This window comes from Schistocerca piceifrons, chromosome 1 (assembly GCF_021461385.2).
Source record: "Schistocerca piceifrons isolate TAMUIC-IGC-003096 chromosome 1, iqSchPice1.1, whole genome shotgun sequence".
In the NCBI taxonomy this organism is placed as follows: Eukaryota; Metazoa; Arthropoda; class Insecta; order Orthoptera; family Acrididae; genus Schistocerca; species Schistocerca piceifrons.
The window spans coordinates 185778901-185801109 of NC_060138.1; the positions used below are offsets into that span (position 1 = coordinate 185778901).

At 43.4% G+C, this 22209-nt stretch overlaps 1 protein-coding gene across 1 annotated transcript; it reads right to left on the minus strand.

Moving 5' to 3' along the window:
• Positions 1 to 1114: 1114 nt before the first annotated feature.
• On the minus strand, positions 1115 to 21778 carry LOC124798443 (protein unc-93 homolog A-like). The gene is made up of 2 exons (XM_047261900.1): positions 21481 to 21778; positions 1115 to 2224 (listed from the first exon to the last, which is right to left on the minus strand). Exons 1-2 carry the CDS (start codon positions 21776 to 21778, stop codon positions 1911 to 1913), a joined length of 612 nt encoding a protein of 203 aa, XP_047117856.1. The 3' UTR covers positions 1115 to 1910.
• Positions 21779 to 22209: the final 431 nt, after the last annotated feature.

Genomic DNA, 22209 nt, shown 5'->3' on the forward strand with positions numbered 1-22209 from the left:
ACCCATGTTGTTGCAGTCACTAGTGTATGAGGACCATTCCAGGCCACAACGAAGCCGTTATGCTCGGCATCCACAGTTTCAAGTGTGTTTAGTTTACCCTCGCCCACGCAAGTAGGTAAGTTGCTTATACAGACAGGACAGGTGTAAGGTAGAGGTAACGATCAAATATTCTCAACGATGAGTCGTCAAACATGGTGAGAATAATCTGGTCAACAAGAGTACCCCACCAAGACTGCCACGGGATTCAATTGGCCTGGCTAAGAACCAGGAGTAACGTGATCTCAGCAGTGGGTACAGTAGGAAGTTCAGAAGAAGGATGAAGTGGGGAGCAGAAGAACGATCATTTCTGTTCCACTCTTACGCCCTGCAGCTTCCCATGGTCTATGCTATAGCCTATCCAAAAAATATTGGCTCACTGGTGGACTTTATTATCAGCCTTTTTGTGTTTAAATTGTTCGTCATTTATGGTACTCATACATCAGAGGTGGAAAACGCTCAATGTACGTTTACGGTACAGACAGTGCGGGCTTCGAATAAGAAGTGAGCATTAATGGGGTCAGTGGGCAGCAGGGGAGAAGGAAGAACTCGGCTACAACGGAGCCGAGACAACAACAAATATCGCACAATCTGGATGGAGTCCAGGAAGCGAATACGCACAATAAACAGCTTGTAGCCCTCGAAGAAAAGGACTGGGTCGCTTGTCGAAATATAGTGCAGTGAAATGGAATCGACATCTCAGTCGATCATCCAAAATCGCACTATTAAACGACGAAGACATCAACAGCGACGCTCAATTGCTGCTGATTTGCCGATGAAGAAGTAACCTGAATGAAGCCCGCCCGGTTGGCCGTGCGGTCTAACGCGCGGCTTTCCGGGCGGGAAGGAGCGCCTGGTCCCCGGCACGAATCCACCCGGCGGATTTGTGTCGAGGCCCAGTGAACCGGCCATTCTGTGGATGGTTTTTAGGCGGTTTTCCACCTGCCTTGGCGAATGCGGGCTGGTTCCCCTTATTCCGCCTCAGTTACACTATGTCGGCGATTGCTGCGCAAGTTTTTCACGTACGCGTACACCACCATTACTCTGCCACGTGAACATAGGGGTTACACTCGTCTGGTGTCAGATGTTCCCTGGGGGGGTCCACGGGGGGCCGAACCGCACAATAACCCTGGGTTCGGTGTGGTGGAGGTGTGAAGTGGACTGCGGTAGTCATCGTGGGGTTGTGAATCACTGCAGCGGCGGCGGGGACGGTGCCACTCCGTCGTTTCTAGGTTCCCGGTTAACATACAATACAATACAATACAACCTCAATGAGTCACATTTATTGTTTGATAGAACAGATGGGCATAGGTATACTAGTTGGAGACTGCTGGAGAACAGGCACAACAAATATTAAAGAGATGGACACTACTTTGCATTGCATGGGATGTTTTCAAGGTGTTGTCTAGCAAAAATGACCCAATTCGTAACGAAGCCTTTGACCGATCTGATTTGGACTGCAAAAGGGAATGGCTCTATTCAAAGCGGATAACAAAGACGTCCAGTGGGATAATGCAGTTTAGCGCACTGCCAGAAGTGTCTGCCGAGGAAGAGCGTGAAGAAAACTTCAAACTACTTTTCTTGTCCCAACCGAAACTGTGTACGGCCGCTTACATCGCTGTACCCTGCTAAACGTCAGTGGTGAAGCACTGTGCACTGTACGACTTCGTACGACCGTCGAGACCTGTCAGCAGCTCAGTTCCCTCCAACCCCGATAACAGCTGTGTGTGGTCACGATGGGACTCGACGGGGTATAATATCCAAAGAAACTGGGAAGACATCAGTTCTCTCGTTAGTAAGTAGACGTACAAATGAAGGCTGTGGGTGTGGGTCGTTGTCTCGAGTCGCTGTGCCCTCCCCACTTCATCGGGTCACTACCAGCCGTGCAGAGCCTTGCCGGCGGGCTTCTTGTAGGAGCCTCTGTGATGGTCGTGCTGGTGCTGGTGCTGGCGCTCCCTCTGCTTGTCGTGCGGCCAGAAGGAGGCGGCGTTCCGGCGCCTCGCCAGCCACTCCGCGGACCAGTAGCAGCCGGCGGCCACAGCCAGCAGGCCGGCCATCAGCCACAGCTTGACGTGCGTGCACAGCACCGGGCTGTACGCGTACGACACGATGAAACCCACGCTCTCGAACACCCGGAAGTTGCTGTACGCCGCTTGCTCGTTGCCGCGGAACAGGATGCCGAACAGTGCTGCGGGCAAGGAAAACACACCGATTTCTCGTTACACAAGAAATGCACATTGAGCATACGGGGTAGGTCCCAAAAATTTCGTGAATAAATTTTTTTAAAGAGATTTATCGCTTTTAACGTATAAAACCTTAAAAATCTCAAAGCAATTTTCTTCCATGAAACTTCATGGCAGATTAAAACTGTGTGCTCTTGCCCGCGAAAGGCGAAGGTCCGAGTTCGAGTCTCGTTCAGACACACAGTTTAAATCTGCCAGCAAGTTTCATATCAGCGCACACTCCGCTGCAGAGTGAAAATCTCATTCTGGAAACATCCCCCAGGCTGTGGCTAAGCCATGTCTCCGCAATATCCTTTCTTCCAGGAGTGCTAGTTCTGCAAGGTTCGCAGGAGAGCTTCTGTGAAGTTTGGAAGGGAGGAGACGAGGTACTGGCAGAAGTAAAGCTGTGAGGACGGGGCGTGAGTCGTGCTTGGGTAGCTCAGATGGGAGAGCACTTGCCCACGAAAGGTAGAAGTCCCGTGTTCGAGTCGCGGTCCGGCATACAGTTTTAATCTGCCAGGAAGTTTCATATCAGCGCACACTCCGCTGTAGAGTGAAAATCTCATTCTGGAAACATCCCCCAGGCTGTGGCTAAGCCATGTCTCCGAAATGTCCTTTCTTCCAGGAGTGCTAGTTCTGCAAAGTCCTGCAGGAGAGCTTCTGTAAAGTTTGGAAGGTAGAAGACGAGGTACTGGCAGAAGTAAAGCTCTGAAGACGGGGCGTGAGTCGTGCTTCGGTACCTCAGATGGTAGAGCACTTGCCCACGAAAGGTAGAAATCCCGTGTTCGAGTCTCTATGAGCCACACAGTTTTAATCTGCCAGGAAGTTTCATATCAGGGCACACTCCGCTGCAGAGTGAAAATCTCATTCTGGAAACATCCCCCAGGCTGTGGCTAAGCCATGTCTCCGCAATATCCTTTCTACCAGGAGTGCTAGTTCTGTAAGGTTCGCATGAGAGCTTCTGTGAAGTTTGGAAGGTAGGAGCCGAGGTACTGGCAGAAGTAAAGCTCTGAAGACGGGGCGTGAGTCGTGCTTGGGTAGCTCAGATGGTAGAGCACTTGCCCGCGAAAGGCAAAGGTCCCGTGTTCGAGTCTCGGTCCGGCACACAGTTTTAATCTGCCAGGAAGTTTCATATCAGCACACACTGCAGAGTCAAAATCTCATTCTGGAAACATCCCCCAGGCTGTGGCTAAGCAATGTCTCCGCAATATCCTTTCTTCCAGGAATGCTAGTTCTGCAAGGTTCGCAGGAGAGCTTCTGTGAAGTTTGGAAGGGAGGAGACGAGGTACTGGCAGAAGTAAAGCTGTGAGGACGGGGCGTGAGTCGTGCTTGGGTAGCTCAGATGGGAGAGCACTTGCCCACGAAAGGTAGAAGTCCCGTGTTCGAGTCGCGGTCCGGCATACAGTTTTAATCTGCCAGGAAGTTTCATATCAGCGCACACTCCGCTGTAGAGTGAAAATCTCATTCTGGAAACATCCCCCAGGCTGTGGCTAAGTCATGTCTCGGCAATATCCTTTCTTTCAGGAGTGCTAGTTCTGCAAATTTTTGCAGGAGAGCTTCTGTAAAGTTTGGAAGGTAGGAGACGAGGTACTGGCAGAAGTAAAGCTCTGAAGAAGGGGCGTGAGTCGTGCTTGGGTAGCTCAGATGGTAGAACACTTGCCCACGAAAGGGAAAGGTCCCGTGTTCGAGTCTCTGTCCGGCACACAGTATTAATGTGCCAGGAAGTTTCATTGTCATCTTTGTTTTCAGTCCGAAGGTTGGACTGATGCTGCTCTCCATGCTAGTGTGTCTTGCACAACACGCTTCATCTCAGCATCACTGCAGGAACCTACAGCCACTTGAACCTGTTTACTGTACAAAACCCTTGGTATCTATCTATAATTTTTACCCCTCACACTTCCACAAACATCAAATAGACGATTCCTTCATGCCATTAGTTGTGTCCTCCCAATCGATCCCTTATTTAAGTTCTTCCCTAACACTTTTTACTCCCCAGTTCGCTTCAGTATCTCTTCATCATATATTCGATACATTCATCCAATCTGCAGCATTCTTCTCTAACAACGTATTTCATTAGCTTCTATTCTCTTCTTGTCTGTACTGCTTACTATCCACGTTAGGCTGCACTCCATACAAATACTTTCGGAAAATACTTCCTCGCAGTGAAATTTATATTAGATATCAAAATATTAGTCCTTTTCAGGAATACTTTTGTTGCTATTGCCAGACTGTATTTTATATCCTTTCTGCATCGGCCGTCGTTGCTTATATTATGGCCAAAAAATTAAAAGTCGCGTACTACTTCTAGTGTCTAATTTCAAATCTATTGATGTGTAAATTCTCTCTCTGCCGCTAAATGAGGGAGTTTTTTGGTTGCCAGGCGCTTTTTGATACTTTTATTTTCGAAGCACCTTCAGTGCTCCTTTTTACGTACATGTCGTGGTCTGTAAAGTCCAAGATGTCCTTTTCTTGGCGTTGGGTTACGCATTTCACAGTTATATTACTAGTATGTCTTTCAAATAATAAAGTAGAATAAATATAACTTTGAACTATAACTGCGAAATGTGCAACCCAACGCCAAGAAAGGGACACCTTGGGCAGTATAGATGAACCAAACACAGATCAATCGTGACACGTGTGTAAAAATTACCTCTGGACATGTTTCGAAAATAAAAGTAGCAAAAAGCGTCTGGCAACCAAACAAACAGCATTTCATTTAGTCGCTGAAGCAGAATTTATACACTTAGAAGAGAGCACCAGTTAAATGCGCTACTACGTAACGACGGAAGGTACGTGAAATGCAGGAGAGCTTCAGTAAAGTTTGGAAGGTAGGAAACGAGGTACTGGCAGAAGTAAAGCTCTGAAGACGGGGCGTGAGTCGTGCTTGGGTAGCTCAGATGGTAGAGCGCTTACCTGCGAAAGGCAAAGGTCCCGAGTTCGAGTCTTGGTCCGGCACACAGTTTAAATATATCAGGAAGTTTCATATCAGCGCACACTCCGCTGCAGAGTGAAAATCTCATTCTGGAAACATCCCCCAGGCTGTGGCTAAGTCATCTCTCCGCAATGTCCTTTCTTCCAGGAGTGCTAGTTCTGCAAGTTTCGCAGGAGAGCTTCTGTGAAGTTTGGAAAGTAGAAGGCGCGGTATTGGCGGAAGTAAAGCTGTGAGGACGGGGCGTGAGTCGTGCTTGGGTAGCTCAGATGGTAGAACACTTTCCCGTGAAAGGAAAATGTCCCGAGTTCGAGTCTCGGTGTGGCGCACAGATTTAATCTTCCAGGAATTTCATATCAGTGCACACTCTGCTGCAGAGTGAAAATCTCATTCCTTCCATATCTATGCATTACTTCCAACGCTTCACCCAGTCTGCGTAGGCTTTCTGAAAGCTGTCATTGGAAATCTCCTTAACCCTTTATTTCTCAGGTTACTTTTTGTCACAATCTGCCTCAGTTGCGGCCTGTAGACCACTACAGGGTGTTTCAAAACTTTAAAAATACATATAAATTTATTGAAAGAAGATATAGAGCTGGGTTTAGTGTTATTTTGTAGGGAAACACATCAAGTTTTTTTCCCTTAAACTAAAGATGTTGTATGTGGCTTCCATTCGTTATCCCATCGGAAGTCAATTTCTGCCCAAACGCGCTTAGTGGTGGCGTAAATTCTTGCTGTCAGTTCAGGTAGAGAAGTCGGCGCAGGAGGTACAAACATGATATTTGTGATGAATCCCCATTAAAAAAATCGAGTGGTGTCAGTTCTACAGTACGTGAGGGCCATGCAATTGGCGCATAACGGCGAATCCATTGACCTGTAAAACAGTCACTGAGAAAATTCCGGACGTCGGCCAGATAGTGGGGTGGTGCACCACCTTACATGAAGTAAACATTTCGTTCTTGGTCGTCCTCTTCGATCTGTGGTATCAAAAATTATTGTAACATATCCTTTGATAGTTCTCTCACGGAAAAATAAGGGGCCGTACACTTGTTCTTCCTCAATGCACAAAACTTGTGAGTTTAGGGCTATCACTAACATGCTGCAATGTTTGATGTGGATTTTCACTGCCGCAAATCCTATAATTATGAGTGTTAATCTTGAGACTTAAGTAAGAAGTCGACGTCAGGAAAGATGGTTTTTTCCAAGAAATGTTCATCCTCGTGTAAACGATTTACAATATCCACAAAGAAGATCTTGCAAGCAATTTTACCAGTGTCTTTTATTGCTTGTACAATCGTCAGTCTCCACAATTACAAATGCAAACAGTTTCTCAATACACGCCAGTCGTATGTGGGATTTGCAGTTTGCGAGATGCACACCTGGTCAATTTCGAACGGCTGTTGACAAAACGTTGTCTCACTCGCTCAACGACGTCGTCAGATGTGCTTGGACGACCTCATGATTTCCCTTGTCTTACCGAGCATCCTGTTTCTAAAAAACATTTATGACACTCATATCTTGTAGGCCTACTAGGAGGATCTTTAGCGTACTTGGTATGGAAATTACACTGAACTGTTGTCGCAGGCTTCGATTCTTCAAACCAAAACTCACAGCTAGCACACTCGGGTCCAGTGAAATCAGCCATTTTTAACGCAACTGCCTTACGGTGCGATTTAGCACTAGCGAACTATGCGAGACAAAACTTGATGTATTTCTCTACAAATTGACACACAGTCACCTCTGTAGGTACTATGAATTAATTTATATGAATTTTCAAAGTTGTAAAATCCTTTTTGAAACAACCTGTAGCCGTAAAAATTGCATTCAGCAATATCAGAGCAGTATTTCAGTTTTTTTAATGTAGAACGTTATGTTAATACTGTACAAAAAAATTCAAATAAAGTTTAAAGTTTATTTTTATGAGTAAACATTTAAACAGAAAACTGCACAAAATTAACATAATGTTACATGACACTATTGATGCTGTGAAAACTCAAATACCTTCCACTCTTTTACTTCTTGCTATATTTTTGTTGTTTGTTACCCATGTAATAATAAAGGGATAAAAAATTCAAAAAATGAAAATTATAGAAGTACATTTTTAGATTGGTATCTTCCTTCTCAGATTTTTTTTTCCATTCACTGGAACTTTTTGTAGAGAAGTCAAGTCGGATTAGCATCTTGCAACAATGGCATATATAAGGCATCTTTCTCTTCTTTTTTGGATAACAGGTGAAGCATGTTTTGCATTTTTCCAAATGTTCTACAATGACTTCTACTCTCGGTTCTGCTACACCGAAAACACGGTGACTGGATGCACAAAGTTCACAGCGTACGTGACAGTTGTTGATTCGCTTTTTATCTGTTGTGTCACCTTCGAGTATGCAAGCTTCTTCAAAAAAATAAAGCAGCTCACCTGAGTATTGTCTTTGCAGGAACTGTGAAGGACAAACGCATTCACCCCACTTATGTCCAACAAAGCGTATTACCCATAATTGGAGGAGGCTTCGGCGACCAGCGATATTTGTTTCGACCAAATATATTTCTAGCTGAAACTTTAGCTAAAGATTCACCCTCTACACTTCTGTCTGTATCACTCTGAACACTTGTGTCATTACAGAAATTCACAGGTGGCGAAACAATTCATCTTCACTTTTGTGCTGCTCCTATTCTTAATAATGTTCACTTCCAGTTTCGTTGTCACTGTCTGATACAGTGTCACTTCCTACACTGTCCTCAGAGAATGCTAGCACGAAAGAAGCAGTAATAGTATGGGTCCACATCACATTCAAGCGGCTACTGGCAAAGAAAGCTGCGGCAGCTTCAGGAAAGAACGACTAGACAACTATGTAATCTCCTACCCCTCACCTATGCATTAGCAACAGAGTAACAATAAACGCTAGCAGTCTGCGAGATCGCATCTGGGACGTTTAAGGGTTAAGGAAGAGTGTCGAAGCCTTCTTTACCCCCTCCCACGACCCTAATGCCATACCGTTCTCAAGCGAGAAACTCTTGCGCGATGAGGCCGCGGTGGCTCAGTGAATTGTTGTCATGCCGAATCCAGTTGTTAACGATGTTTTTCCTGACGCACTTTATCCTATCCCATAAACGGGTGAGGCCTTGAGTGTAATACTGGCCATTAACTGTTTGTCCTTGAGACACATATTGACTATGAATCACGAATCACGCCTTTGGAGTCAGAAAAGACAAATGAGCGTTGTCTTAACCTCAGATTTACTCACATTTGCCTTTTTCAGGTGAGTTCAGCTGTTCATGTGCCTCGCGCTGCTTTTTCACTTTGATTCTGTATCATCTTCGAAAATCCATGTTTCTTCGCCTTTCACTACTCTTTCCCAAAAATTAGGGTCACTGTCATGATTTCCAACAACTAGAGACACTTCAGCGCACAGATTCCTTTCAGTTCGTCGGTCAGCAATTTTGAAACATATTTGCGCAGACCGTTCTCATCCCTTATTCGATTCTCTAAAGGTGATAAACATTCGGTTTGGGCTTATTGCAAATCTCTACTACCATCCTTAATCTCAGGTGTCAATCCCCATTCAAAACGTTTTGCATGATCACCACATTTTCGTGCGTTTGGCAGATAGCCGAATCACTCATTGTCGTCGACATTTTTTCGCTCGCTGGAACATTTTGTGCCAATTGTAAGTTCTTGGCTCGGACATTGCTTCCTCTCCTTCTGGAATCAGACTCTCTGTCTCAGAGCCCAATTTTTTGAGTTTAACGCAAAATCTGATCGCCTCTCCCTCCTCGACTAACAACTGCATCTTGAGTCTCGACGTGTCACCATAACACATCACGAGCTGAACATGATACTCACTCTGTCACAGCACAAAGGCGGCTGAGCCAAGTCTCATTTGTTATTTCCCGCTGAATGTTGCATCGCTCTAGCCCTTTTGATTCTCTTGAAAGTTTTGTTCTCTCAACTTTTGAGACAGACCATATAGGAAAAGGTAAAAGAAAAAGAAGATTCTGTGTAACTGTTGATGTGGAATGTCTTTAAAATGGGTGATTGGGTGGGGAGGCAATCGTGTCCAATGAGCAATGTTGCTGTAGACATGATTTCAAACTCTGTCTGGCTCTGGCTGGTAATTCTGAGTAGTGAGATTTCCCCATTAAAAGATGACCAGTCTCTAGCTAGGTAGTCGAGTAGGGGGGCTACCACCTTAAGCTACCTGACCTGCCACTTTCTCTTGTAGTCCACTCTCCCGAGCAGGGCTCCCAAGTTTTAGGACTGTACAATCTAGTAATTGCGTGTACAGCCCCAGTTGTCAGTCACACTGTAGATCTCAAGACATCAAAAATTTTAGCGCAGTTCTACGTTCCTAAGATTCTGCATTCAGTACCCAGTTATTCCAGCCAGCTACATATGCCACTGTATGCTTAATGAATTTACAGGCCGTAGTCCAAGATGTTACATAATTCTACATACTACGTATAATCAACTAGGAAACGTGGGAGAGAGACTATGTGGCTGCCTCCAGTGCCTGCCTGCCGGAAGAAGCTTCTGGATCTCGCCCTTTCCTTCTCTACATCTCGGTCTCCTCGTCTCTTGCGCTGTAGCTCTTCTCCAGGGCATATGACTTAGGCCCTCTGCCCTTGCCTCTACAGGAAGTTGCTCCTCTTTCTAATATTCCGCATTCGTCCTGAAATACACTCTAAGAAAAAGAAGAAGAAAGAAACGTTGCACCACGAAGGAATTGTACAAATGGGACGGAAATCGGTAATGTGATTTACATGTATGGACAAAAAAATTATTACAATTTCAGAGCATTTGGATAATTTATTCAAGAGAAATATCTTTACAAATTGAGCAAGTCAATAAAGTGTTGGTCCAACACAGGCCGTTATGCAAGCACTTATTCGACTTGCCATTGATTAACACAGTTGTTGGATGTCATCCTGAGGGATATTGTGCCAAATTCTGTCCAATTGGCTCGTTAGATCGTCGAAATTCCGAGGTGGTTGAAAGGCCCTGTCGGTAATGGTCCAAACATTCTCGGCTGAGAAAGACCCGGGGACATTGTTGGCCCAAGTAGTGCATGGCAAGCACGAATACAAGCATTAGAAACTCTCGCCACATGTGGGCGGCCATTAACTTGCTAAAATGTAAGTCCAGGATGGCTTGCCTTGAAGGACAACAGAATGGGGAATAGAATATCATCGACGTACCGCTGCGGTATAATGATGAAACAGATGACAACCAAAGGGGTCCTGATACGAAAAGAAATGGCATTGACCATCACTCCTGGTTGTGGGTTGTGTCTCCAGACACCTCTTTACTGGTAATCAGGGCTCAGTTCGAAGCAGGACTCATAACTGAAGACAGTTCTACTCCAGTCAATGAGATTACAGGCCGAAGACATGTCTGGAGGTGCCCAGGACAGCGTTGGAATAACGACCTATTGGCGCCCGCCGTATGTCCTGACTACCAGAAGGACGATCTGGGGTGCCATTTCTTTTCATAACAGGACCGCTCTGGTTGTCATCTGCTTCATCCTTACAGCACAGCGGTAAATCGACAATTTCCTACGCCCCACTTTGTTGTCTTTCATGGGAAGCCATCCTAGGATTACATTTCAATAAGATAATGTTCACCGGCACACGGCGAGAGTTTCTAATGCTTGTCTTTGTGGTTGCCAAACCGTATCTTGGCCAGAAATGTTGCCAGATCTCTCCCCAGCTGAAAACGTTTGGCGCATTCTGGGTGGAGCCCTCCAACGATCTCGGAATTTTGGCGATCCAATGCGCCAGTTGTACAGAATTTGATACCCAACAACTCTAGGAATCAATGCCAAGCCAACTGCTTGTATAAAGGTCAGAGTTAGTCCAACGCGCTGCAATTTGTGAAGTTCTTTCTCTTGAATAAATCATCCAGATGTTTTGAAATCGTAATCAAATCAAATGGTTCAAATGGCTCTGAGCACTATGGGACTTAACATCTGAGGTCATCAGTCCCCTAGAACCTAGAACTACTTAAACCTAACTAACCTAAGGACATCACACACATCCGTGCTCGAGGCAGGATTCTAACCTGCAACCGTAGCGGTCGCGCGGTTCCAGACTGAAGTGCCTAGAACCGCTCGGCCACCCCGGCCGGCAAATCGTAATCATTTGTCTGTACATGTACATCAGTCTACTGACTTCTGTCTCATTCGGATAATTCCTTTGAGTGTATCACTGGTCTCTTTAACACCTTTTAACTTGTGTCCACCTACTCTGTTGCCCATGCTACTGGCACATGGGATATTCTTCCTGGAGCACCCTTCGTAACACGTATTTGCAATAATAACAAAATATTTTTTTGGAGTTTATTACTTTAATTCGGCCTGATAATCCACTTCTCCCATTCCGCCTACATCCCTCTCGGTCTGTCCTATACAAGCCGCTAGGAACACCTTTCATCCTCTCTCGTTGTTGCATGCTATATTGAGTGAGGTCGACGTACAAAGAGTAGTACACTACCTAGACTACATATGCAATTTCAATATTTTCCCTACAAAGACTTAGATTATAGTTTTTAAAGGAGAAGACCATCCATGTTCCAAACTACAGGGTGTTTCAAAAATGACCGGTATGTTTGAAACGGCAATAAAAACTAAACGAGCAGCGATAGAAATACACCGTTTGCTGCAATATGCTTGGGACAACAGTACATATTCAGGCAGACAAACTTTCGAAATTACAGTAGTTACAATTTTCAACAACAGATGGCGCTGCGGTCTGGGAAACTCCATAGTACGATATTTTCCACATATCCACCATGCGTAGCAATAATATGGCGTAGTCTCTGAATGAAATTACCCGAAACCTTTGACAACGTGTCTGGCGGAATGGCTTCACATGCAGATGAGATGTACTGCTTCAGCTGTTCAATTGTTTCTGGATTCTGGCGGTACACCTGGTCTTTCAAGTGTCCCCACAGAAAGAAGTCACAGGGGTTCATGTCTGGCGAATAGGGAGGCCAATCCACGCCGCCTCCTGTATGTTTCGGATAGCCCAAAGCAATCACACGATCATCGAAATATTCATTCAGGAAATTAAAGACGTCGGCCGTGCGATGTGGCCGGGCACCATCTAGCATAAACCACGAGGTGTTCGCAGTGTCGTCTAAGGCAGTTTGTACCGACACAAATTCACGAAGAATGTCCAGATAGCGTGATGCAGTAATCGTTTCGGATCTGAAAAATGGGCCAATGATTCCTTTGGAAGAAATGGCGGCCCAGACCAGTACTTTTTGAGGATGCAGGGACGATGGGACTGCAACATGGGGCTTTTCGGTTCCCCATATGCGCCAGTTCTGTTTATTGACGAAGCCGTCCAGGTAAAAATAAGCTTCGTCAGTAAACCAAATGCTGCCCACATGCATATCGCCGTCATCAATCCTGTGCACTATATCGTTAGCGAATGTCTCTCGTGCAGCAATGGTAGCGGCGCTGAGGGGTTGCCGCGTTTGAATTTTGTATGGATAGAGGTGTAAACTCTGGCGCATGAGACGATACGTGGACGTTGGCGTCATTTGGACCGCAGCAGCAACACGGCGAACGGAAACCCGAGGCCGCAGTTGGATCACCTGCTGCACTAGCTGCGCGTTGCCCTCTGTGGTTGCCGTACGCGGTCGGTCTACCTTTCCAGCATGTTCATCCGTCATGTTCCCAGTCCGTTGAAATTTTTCAAACAGATCCTTTATTGTATCGCTTTTCGGTCCTTTGGTTACATTAAACCTCCGTTGAAAACTTCGTCTTGTTGCAACAACACTGTGTTCTAGGCGGTGGAATTCCAACACCAGAAAAATCCTCTGTTCTAAGGAATAAACCATGTTGTCTACAGCACACTTGCATGTTGTGAACAGCACACGCTTACAGCAGAAAGACGACGTACAGAATGGCGCACCCACAGACTGCGTTGTCTTCTATATCTTTCACATCACTTGCAGCGCCATCCGTTGTTGAAAATTGTAACTACTGTAATTTCGAAAGTTTGTCCGTCTGAAAATGTACTGTTGTCCCAAGCATATTGCAACAAACGGTGTATTTCTATCGCTGCTCGTTTAGTTTTTATTGCCGTTTCAAATATACCGGTCATTTTTGAAACACCCTGTATGTTAGGTGGTCATGTTTCAGAACAATTTTCTTATTTTAACTTTCTAGGATGTAATGTGAGCTGCATACTTGAAAATAATGTACCGAATAAATTAAATAAACGTCAGTTAATGTGTCGTAGAGTAGAAAAAGAACACTAGGCAGCATAGTCCGGGAAGAAACAAAAGGAAATAAATTATACTACAATGGCTATATCAGTTCTGACATAAGGCTCAAAGTCGTGGACAGTAAAAAACAAGACAAAATGATTGTACAGAGCAGTCTAAAGAAATATATGAGGTGCACGAAAAGCTGCAGTCTGAGGGATCAGGAAAAAATTGCGACATCACAGATGAGTTAGGAATTTTTTCACTTAACGAATTAATGAAACTAAACAGACTAAAATCGGTGTAACATACTGAAATGATGATGCCACAAGGAAGCATAACAAGTATTCAACTAAGAACAGGAAAACGTGATCACAGGAAACCACAGAAGAAATGGCTAAAATGAGATTGGGGTAGGTGAGGAGCACACTCCATGAAGTGAAGAAGAAGATAATTTCAAAGGACAACCAGCTAAACTGCTGAGAAAGAAGAAAGGAAAAGAAAACTGGTTATCTGCTATATGACGATCAGTGCGGCATTAGAAAAAAAACGGTATAGACACTGAGAGGCAGTTCTGACGTTTCGCTTCATCATGGAAACAACGACTTAAGAAAAATTAAGACACCCACATAGGATTTGTCGATCTACAGAAATCATTCGTAAACGTAAAACGGTGCAAAGTGTTCGAAATTCTCAGAAAAATAAGTGCAAGGTGCAGAGAGACAGGTAATACGCACTGAGGTGACAAAAGGCATTCGACATCACCTAATATCGTGTCGGACTTCCTTTTGCTCGGATAGTGCAGCAACTTGACGTGTCATTGACTCAACAAGTCGTTGGAAGCCCCATGAAGAAATTCTGAGCCATGCTGTCTCTACAGCCGTCTTTAATTGCGAAAGTGTTGCCTCTGCAGGAGTTTCTGCACGAACTGGCCTCTCCATTGCGTCCCATAAACGTTCGATGGAATTCATGTTGGCGATCCGGATGGCCAAATCATTCGCTCGAATTGTCCAGAAGGTTCTTCAAACGAATCGCGAACAATTGTGGCCTAGTGACATTGTACATTGTCATCCATAAAAATTCCATCGTTGTTTGGGAACCTGAAGTCCACGAGTGACTGCAAATGGTCTCCAAGTAGCAGAGCATAATTATTCCCAGTGAATGATCGGTTCAGTTAGTCAATTCCATGTAAGCATGGCCCATACCTTTTTGCACAATGCTTTGTTGACAACTTGGGTCCATGGCTTTGTACAATCTGCGGCACACTCGGATCCTACCGTCAGCTCTTACCAACTGAAACCGGGACTCATCTGACCAGGTCATGGTTGTCCAATCGTCTGGGGCCCAACCGACTTAGTCATGGTCTCAAGAGAGGCGCTGCAGGCGATGTCGTCCTGTTAGCAAAGGCATTGGCGTCGGTTGTCTGCTACCATATCCTAACAACACCATATTTCGCCGGGCTGTCCTAACGGATACGTTCGTCGTACGTCCCACATTTATTTCTGTGGTTATTTCACGCAATGTTGCTTGTCTGTTAGCACTAACAACTCTACACAAACGGTGTTGCTCTCGATCGTTAAGTGAAGGCCTTCGGCCACTGCATTGTCCATGGTGAGTGTTAATGCTTGAAATTTGGTATTCTGGGTTCACTCTTGACACTTTGGATCTCGGAATATTGAATTTCTTAACGATTTATGAAATGAAATGTCCGATGCGTATAGCTCCAACTTTCACTCCGCGTTCAAAGCTTGTTAATTCCCCTTGTGCGGTCATTATCACGCTGGAATCCTTTTCAGATTAATCTCATGAGTACAAATGACAGCTCCGCCATGGACTGCTCTTTTATACCTCGTATACGCGATACTGTCGCCATCTGTATAGGTGCATATTGCTATCCTGCGATTTTTCTCTCCTCAATGTACAGTTTGAGTAAGAATCAAGAAGGAACAACAAAAATGGAAGACCAGAAACGAAGTGCTCGGATTAAAAAGGGTGTAAGAGATAGGCGTGGTCTTTCTCCTTTTCTGTTCAACATGTACATCGAAGAGGCAATGAGGGAGTAAAATAAAGATTCAGCATTTGGATTGTGTTACAGGACATCAATAACATTTTCTGATGACATTTTTATCCTCTGTGCAAGTGAGAAAGACTTAAAGACCTGCTTAATTGAATTAAAAGTTTAAAGAGCTCAAAATATGGACTGAGAGTAAACCAAACAAAGGGGATAATAATGAGCAGCATCAGAAATGAGATTAGTTGAGAAACTTAACATTATAACTGAGGATCACGTAGTAGGCGAAGTGCAGGGAAAGACAGAGATCGAAATACACACAACAAATAATCAAGGCCGTTAGGTGCAAATCATACTCTGACACAGCCAATCGATCCGGAGCTTATTTGGCAGGTCGTTTGTGTACAACCTAAAATGAAACACTCTGAGATATTTTCACTCAATAATCCCCACTCCAAACCGCCCGTTTTTTGGACAACTACCCTTAACGTTCACGACTCGGAATCGATTGAAAATTGAGAAGACAGGTAGATCATTGAAAACTGAGCATTTTTCATCAACATTTATAGGGTGCAAGAACGCATATTTTCCCGTAAGTCGAGGAAAGAACATGTTTGAAATGAGTATCAGTATTGTCGCTGGGCGCGTAAGCGCGGAGTCAGGCATAAGTAGGCCGAGAGAGTTGTTAGCGACAAGTGGTCAAATGCAGACGCGGTGCTTGGGAATGTACCGAATAAACTGCAAGATTTTAAATATGTGGCCACACTTATTATGTAGTTGTAATTGGGCACAGTACATTCTCATCAAGAGGAATTAATATTCAAGAAGAGTACTGTGGGCCCAAACTTTGTTTTGTGGAGCGACAATAAAGAAGAGCCTGTTGCCATCCATTACCGACGAATAATGGCTTACATCGCGTCAGCAGCGACTCATCAAAGTAATATCCGACTAGTTTCATATTTAGATTGTACAAGGTTAGCCAGCGAAGTAGTTTTTCTTAATTAAGTAGCCGAGCGGTTCTAGGCGCTTCAGTCTGGAAACGCGCGACCGCTACGGTCGAACGTTCGAATCCTGCCTCGGGCATGGATGTGTGTGATGTCCTTAGGTTGAAAAAAGAGACAGCATTGGTCGTATATTTTTTACTATTGCAAAATCGATTTTCTGTCACTGAGTGACCATCTTCAGTGCTATATTGTATAACTTAAATTGGGATGCACTGTTTTTCAAGTATACCTGTTATCTGGTCGTAGTGCACAAGACAACATGGAGTCGCCAGTCCTTAGGTTGGTTAGGTTTAAGTAGTTCTAAGTTCTAGGGGACTGATGACCTCAGATGTTAAGTCCCATAGTGCTCAGAGCCATTTCTTTCTTAACTGAATAATGGAGTGCTTAGTGCAGCAACTGTTCTAGTGTAATTGAATTTTACCTCAATCATTTACCTAATAGGGCTCTGTCTTATCACCATTACTGACTCCAAGAACACCACCAGTGGGGAAGTAATGAACTTATTCAATTTCGGTGCCTAAAATAAACAAGTGCAGTTTACTAAACCGAGAACTAAATAAAACTGTCACTTAACTACAGTGAACTTTGTTGCTTGGCAAAACAACTACTTAAAGAATAATGACTAAAAATTAAAGAGTAAATGCATAATTTAAATGAACGTTGACAAAATATTACTTCAGAATAATACATTTCATGGTTTTGTGTGCATTGCAAACTCTGCTCACAGAGAAGCGTAAAATTACTTATCCTTCACTAAATCAAACATTACAAACTTTCCAAGTATTTCTGAACATTTGCATTTCTAAAATCAGCAACAGTTTTCATTATAGTGAGTAACACTAAGTTATTCATTACTTGAAATGTTTTCCAAACAATTAACTTTCAGCCGCGCGGGATTAGCCGAGGTTTGAGTCCTCCCCCGGGCATGGCTGTGTGTGTTTGTCCTTAGGATAATTTGGGTTAAGTAGTGTGTAAGCTTAGGGACTGATGACCTTAGCAGTTAAGTCCCATAAGATTTCACACACATATGAACAATTAACTTTTACGTGCATGTGTTCAGTACAAATTATTATGCTGTTCTTCTGACTAACGTTAAGTCATGGTATTAATTGTGTTTTTTCATATGAGTTCGAGTTAGTACTATTGGTTCCTTTCTCGTCTGATCACAATTCAGTAATTAGTTCGTAATTACTGGCTATAAACAATTAACAATCATACAATAATTTTTGTTCACACAGTGAGATAGCGGCCATTCTTGAGTAATTTGCAATCTAAAATTACAACGGATTTAGTCATTTAATCCAGACTTCACTAACAGTTTCTTAATTATTCCTTTTTTGTCAAAATTTCTATCGATCGTTATCGTGCAAAAGAAGTCGCGCGATAACGATTCAGCTATTTCTGCTCTTATCCTGATATTCCTTATTGTCCGGACCCGATGCCTTTCCCAAACAACAGAAAATATTAGGTGCACGTGCCATTTAAAAATCTTAACTAACAGGAAGTGTAGCTCTGTAATAACCTGTATTCAATTCCCAATAGCATTCTGCAGTTTTTTTTCTCATTTGTATTTTTCCTCATCGAAACTGTCGGGAAGAGGAGAGTTAATACGTTAGGTAAATCAATGAGAATAATAACAACATAGACAAGTAAATTTCTCGAACAACTTGGATGAGAAAAGATTTAAAATTTTAATCCTCGTTGTATTGCAATTCTGAGAAAGATGGCTGCGAAGAGGAGCATTCGGCGCACGTTATCGCATAAGGGAGAAAGATTAATTCTTGTCGCAGTTGGTAGTGTACATAAAATAACGCAGTCGATTAACCCTTCTCGCACTCGGTAATGTACATAAAATAACGCATTCGTACATGATGCAATATTCCATCAGTGCCCGGAAAATTTTTGCGTATAGTTTTCCCGTGCTTATAAGAAACTAACGACTAATATGGTCCTCGGGGTATAGAAGAAGTCAGTCATTTAACCGACTCGTTAAAAAATGTTTACTTAACATGCTTCAAATTGGGGAATAGAAAAATTCAATTTACAAAACATATCTTGCCAACATTTTAAAGCCATGCACATTTTGTCTGATACTCGATTTATGGGGTGGAAAAACTAACACTGTCATGTATGATATCATATCTATAAATGACGAGGGTCAACCGACTTGCACGGTAGAAGTAATACCGCTAAACAGTACACCTCTGCTTCAGTCGTGTGATTTCCATTTTTACTGTCAAGTTAAAATCTTTATTTCCAGGCTTCAAAATTACAGTCTGCTTTAGGAGACCCAATGCAAATTGCACAACAGAGTGGATCCAGTAACGATCCACAGCATAATTCATAATTAACTTTCAGCAGCGATTTTTCAGGAAATGTTATCAATGCGTGGATACATCAAAATAAATTCTCGAAAAAGTAATATTTCTAAATGTAATCCAAGTTTGTTTTCCCCCAGATCTTCAGAAGGAATGATGTAATTGTGCGAAGATTGCATTCGTTAGATGTTCTTGGTGCCGCGAGATATTTTTGCTCCGAATGTTTATATTGTTCGAAGAAAATTGAAGACATTTAACAGAGTGAGTAAAAGACTCATAGTAAAAAAAAAAAAAAAAAAAAAAAAAAAAAAAAAAAAAAAAAAAAAAAAAAGGATTAAATTTTAATTCTTTACAAATCCAAGTCGTTTGAGAAATTTACTTGCCTACTTTGCTATTATTCCTTATTGGTTTATTTTTTACTTATCTTTCTAACTCGCCTATTCCTACCAGATTTGACGCGCAAAATATACGAATAAGAAAACCTGCAGAATACAACTGAGAATCGAACGCACGTTCTCCGAGCCAGATGCCTTGGCCGCTACGCAAGCGGCGCTTTCGTTTAACGCGGAAGTCGGAAAAGTTTCTGTGTAAGCTGACGAAAAATGCTCAATTTTCAATTACCTACCGATACCGTCAATTGCGCCTATTGCGCGTAATGAAATTTTAGGGTAGTTTCCTCAAAAAATGGGGCATGAGGTTGGGCCAAAATGTCTTAGAGTCTTTCATTTTATGTTACACACAAGCGATTTGCCAAATATGGGCCGAATCGGTTGGTTGTTTCTGTGAAGTAGGGAAGGTCGTAACAGGTTGTATGAAATCAGTTAAGGCTGATAAAAAAATTCAGAGCGCAATAACTCGGCTTAAAACAAACGTTGAGGCATTATCCTGATCTCCTTTTAGATAAGAAGGATGAATATTTCTGCCATCAAAGTTAAGGAACTCCTTGCGGCAGGACGTCGGAAGTTCTCTACCTACAAAATGAATGCTGTTTCTTCCAGAACTGTAAGGTAACAGAAGAGCTAATGAAAGTTTAGAATATAGGAGATAGATGTTGACAGAACTGAGGTTATGAAAGCGGTTTGTCAATAGCAGCTAGGTAGCCCAACCGGTAAGGCCATTGACAGCGAAAGTGTTTGGGCTTGTATCCCGGTGCAGCAGACAATTCTCATCCGCCAGGAAATTTCGTAACGGCTCTCTCTTCACTGCGGAAGGAATGATTCGTTCGAGAATATTCCCATTTCATGTACCTTCCGTCGTTAAGTAGTGGCGCATTTAAATGTTGCTCTCTTCTTGGTGTATAAATTCTGCATCTGCGACTAAATGAAATGCTGTTTGTTAGGTTGCCAGACGCTTTTCGCTACTTTTATTTTCGAAGCATCTCCAGAGGTAATTTTTACACCGTGTCACGATCGAACTGTGTTTGGTTCTTCTATACTGCCGAAGGTGTCCCTTTCTTGGCGTTGGGTTGCACATTTCGCAGTTATAATTCAAAGCTATATTTATTTTATTCTATTATTTTAAAAACATACTAGTAATATGACTGTGAAATCCATAACCCAACGCCAAGAAAACGACATCTTGGACTGTACAGACCAGGACACATATCTAAAAAGGAGCACTGAAGGTGTTTCGAAAATAAAAGTAGCGAAAAGCGACTGGCAACCAAAAAAGTCCCTCATTTAGCGGCAGAGAGAGAATTTACACATCAATAGATTTGAAATTAGACACTAAAAGTAGTACGCGACTTTTAATTTTTTTGGCCATAGTATAAGCAACGACGGCTGATGCAGAAAGGCTATAAAATACAGTCTGACAATAGCAAGAAAAGCGTTCCTGAAAAGGACTAATATTTTGATATCTAATATAAATTTAACTGCGAGGAAGTACTTTCTGAAAGTATTTGTATGGAGTGCAGCCCAACGTGGATAGTAAGCAGTACAGACAAGAAGAGAATAGAAGCTAATGAAATACGTTGTTAGAGAAGAATGCTGCAGATTGGATGAATGTATCGAATATATGATGAAGAGATACTGAAGCGAACTAGGGAGCAAAAAGTGTTAGGGAAGAACTTAAATAAGGGATCGATTGGGAGGACACAACTAATGGCATGAAGGAATCGTCTATTTGATTTTTGTGGAAGTGTGAGGGGTAAAAATTATAGATAGATACCAAGGGTTTTGCACAGTAAACAGGTTCAAGTGGCTGTAGGTTCCTGCAGTGATGCTGAGATGAAGCGTGTTGTACAAGACACACTAGCATGGAGAGCTGGATCAATCCAACCTTCGGACTGAAAACAACGATGACAATGAAACTTCCCGGCAGATTAAAACTGTGTGCCGGACCGAGACTCGAACTCGGCCCTACCATCTGAGCTACCCAAGCACGACTCACGCCCCGTCCTCACAGCTTTACTTCTGCCAGTACCTCGTCTCCTGCCTTCCAAACTTCACAGAAGCTCTCCTACGAACCTTGCAGAACTAGCATTCCTGAAAGAAAGGATAAATGCGGAGACATGGCTTGGCCACAGCCTGGGTAATTTTCTAGAATGAGAATTTCACTCTGCTGCGGAGTGAAAATCTCATTCTGGAACGATGACAATGACGAGGACGACAACGACATACCATTATATAATATTTTATCCGCGCAAATGCCCGCAGGCTTTAGTTAATCTAGAGGACCTCTCTAAGTCCGCAGTACACTGCAAAACAATGGTCTACGTCACTGATTCCCAGAGAGGGTGAAAGGTAGGCTCACCGTTGACGACGAGAAAGGCGCTGTCGGTGACCCCCCAGAAGGAGACGAAGATGAAGAAGGCGGCGGTGCTGACGGTGGGGTCGGGCTGCCAGAAGAAGAGCGTCACCAGGATGGGCGCGTAGAACAGCAGGTAGATGGAGATGACGACGACTCGGCCCACGGACTTGGACACCCAGCTCACCACGGCCGAGGACGCGCAGTTGACGGCGCCGTAGCACATGAGCACGTAGCCGATGTGCGGGATACCCCACGAGCACGACACGTACGCCTGCAAGAGAGCCAGCTTGTCGAAGCACATCGAGGACTCACAGTGTGTCACTTCTGTACGACGTAGATATTTCTCGCATACTTACATATAAAATAAAGAACTGTATGCTTGTACAATATTTCTGGTTCTCTAAGTTTTGCGAAACAGTCACTTAAAACTAAAAAACCCGGCCAAGTGTTAGTAGGACTGGCGCTCTGAGAGTTCCATACAGACTTAATTATATAGTTTATAGTTTTTGATGAGTGAGTTTGTGAGTATCAAAATATGTGACATACACTACTGGCCATTAAAATTGCTACACCACGAAGACGACGTGCTACAGACGCGAAATTTAACCGACAGGAAGAAGATGCTGTGATATGCAAATGATTAGCTTTTCAGAGCATTCACACAAGGTTGGCGACACCTACAACGTGCTGACATGAGGAAAGTTTCCAGCCGATTTCTAATACACAAACAGC

What these genes read in the sequence shown, in the direction of transcription:
- LOC124798443 (XM_047261900.1), bottom strand. Translation starts at nt 21,778, where the DNA reads ATGTGCTTCGACAAGCTGGCTCTCTTGCAGGCGTACGTGTCGTGCTCG. An exon ending in CGCCTTTCTCGTCGTCAACG is followed by an intron (nt 2,225 to 21,480) that starts GTGAGCCTACCT and finishes CCTTGCCCGCAG; the next exon opens with CACTGTTCGGCATCCTGTTC.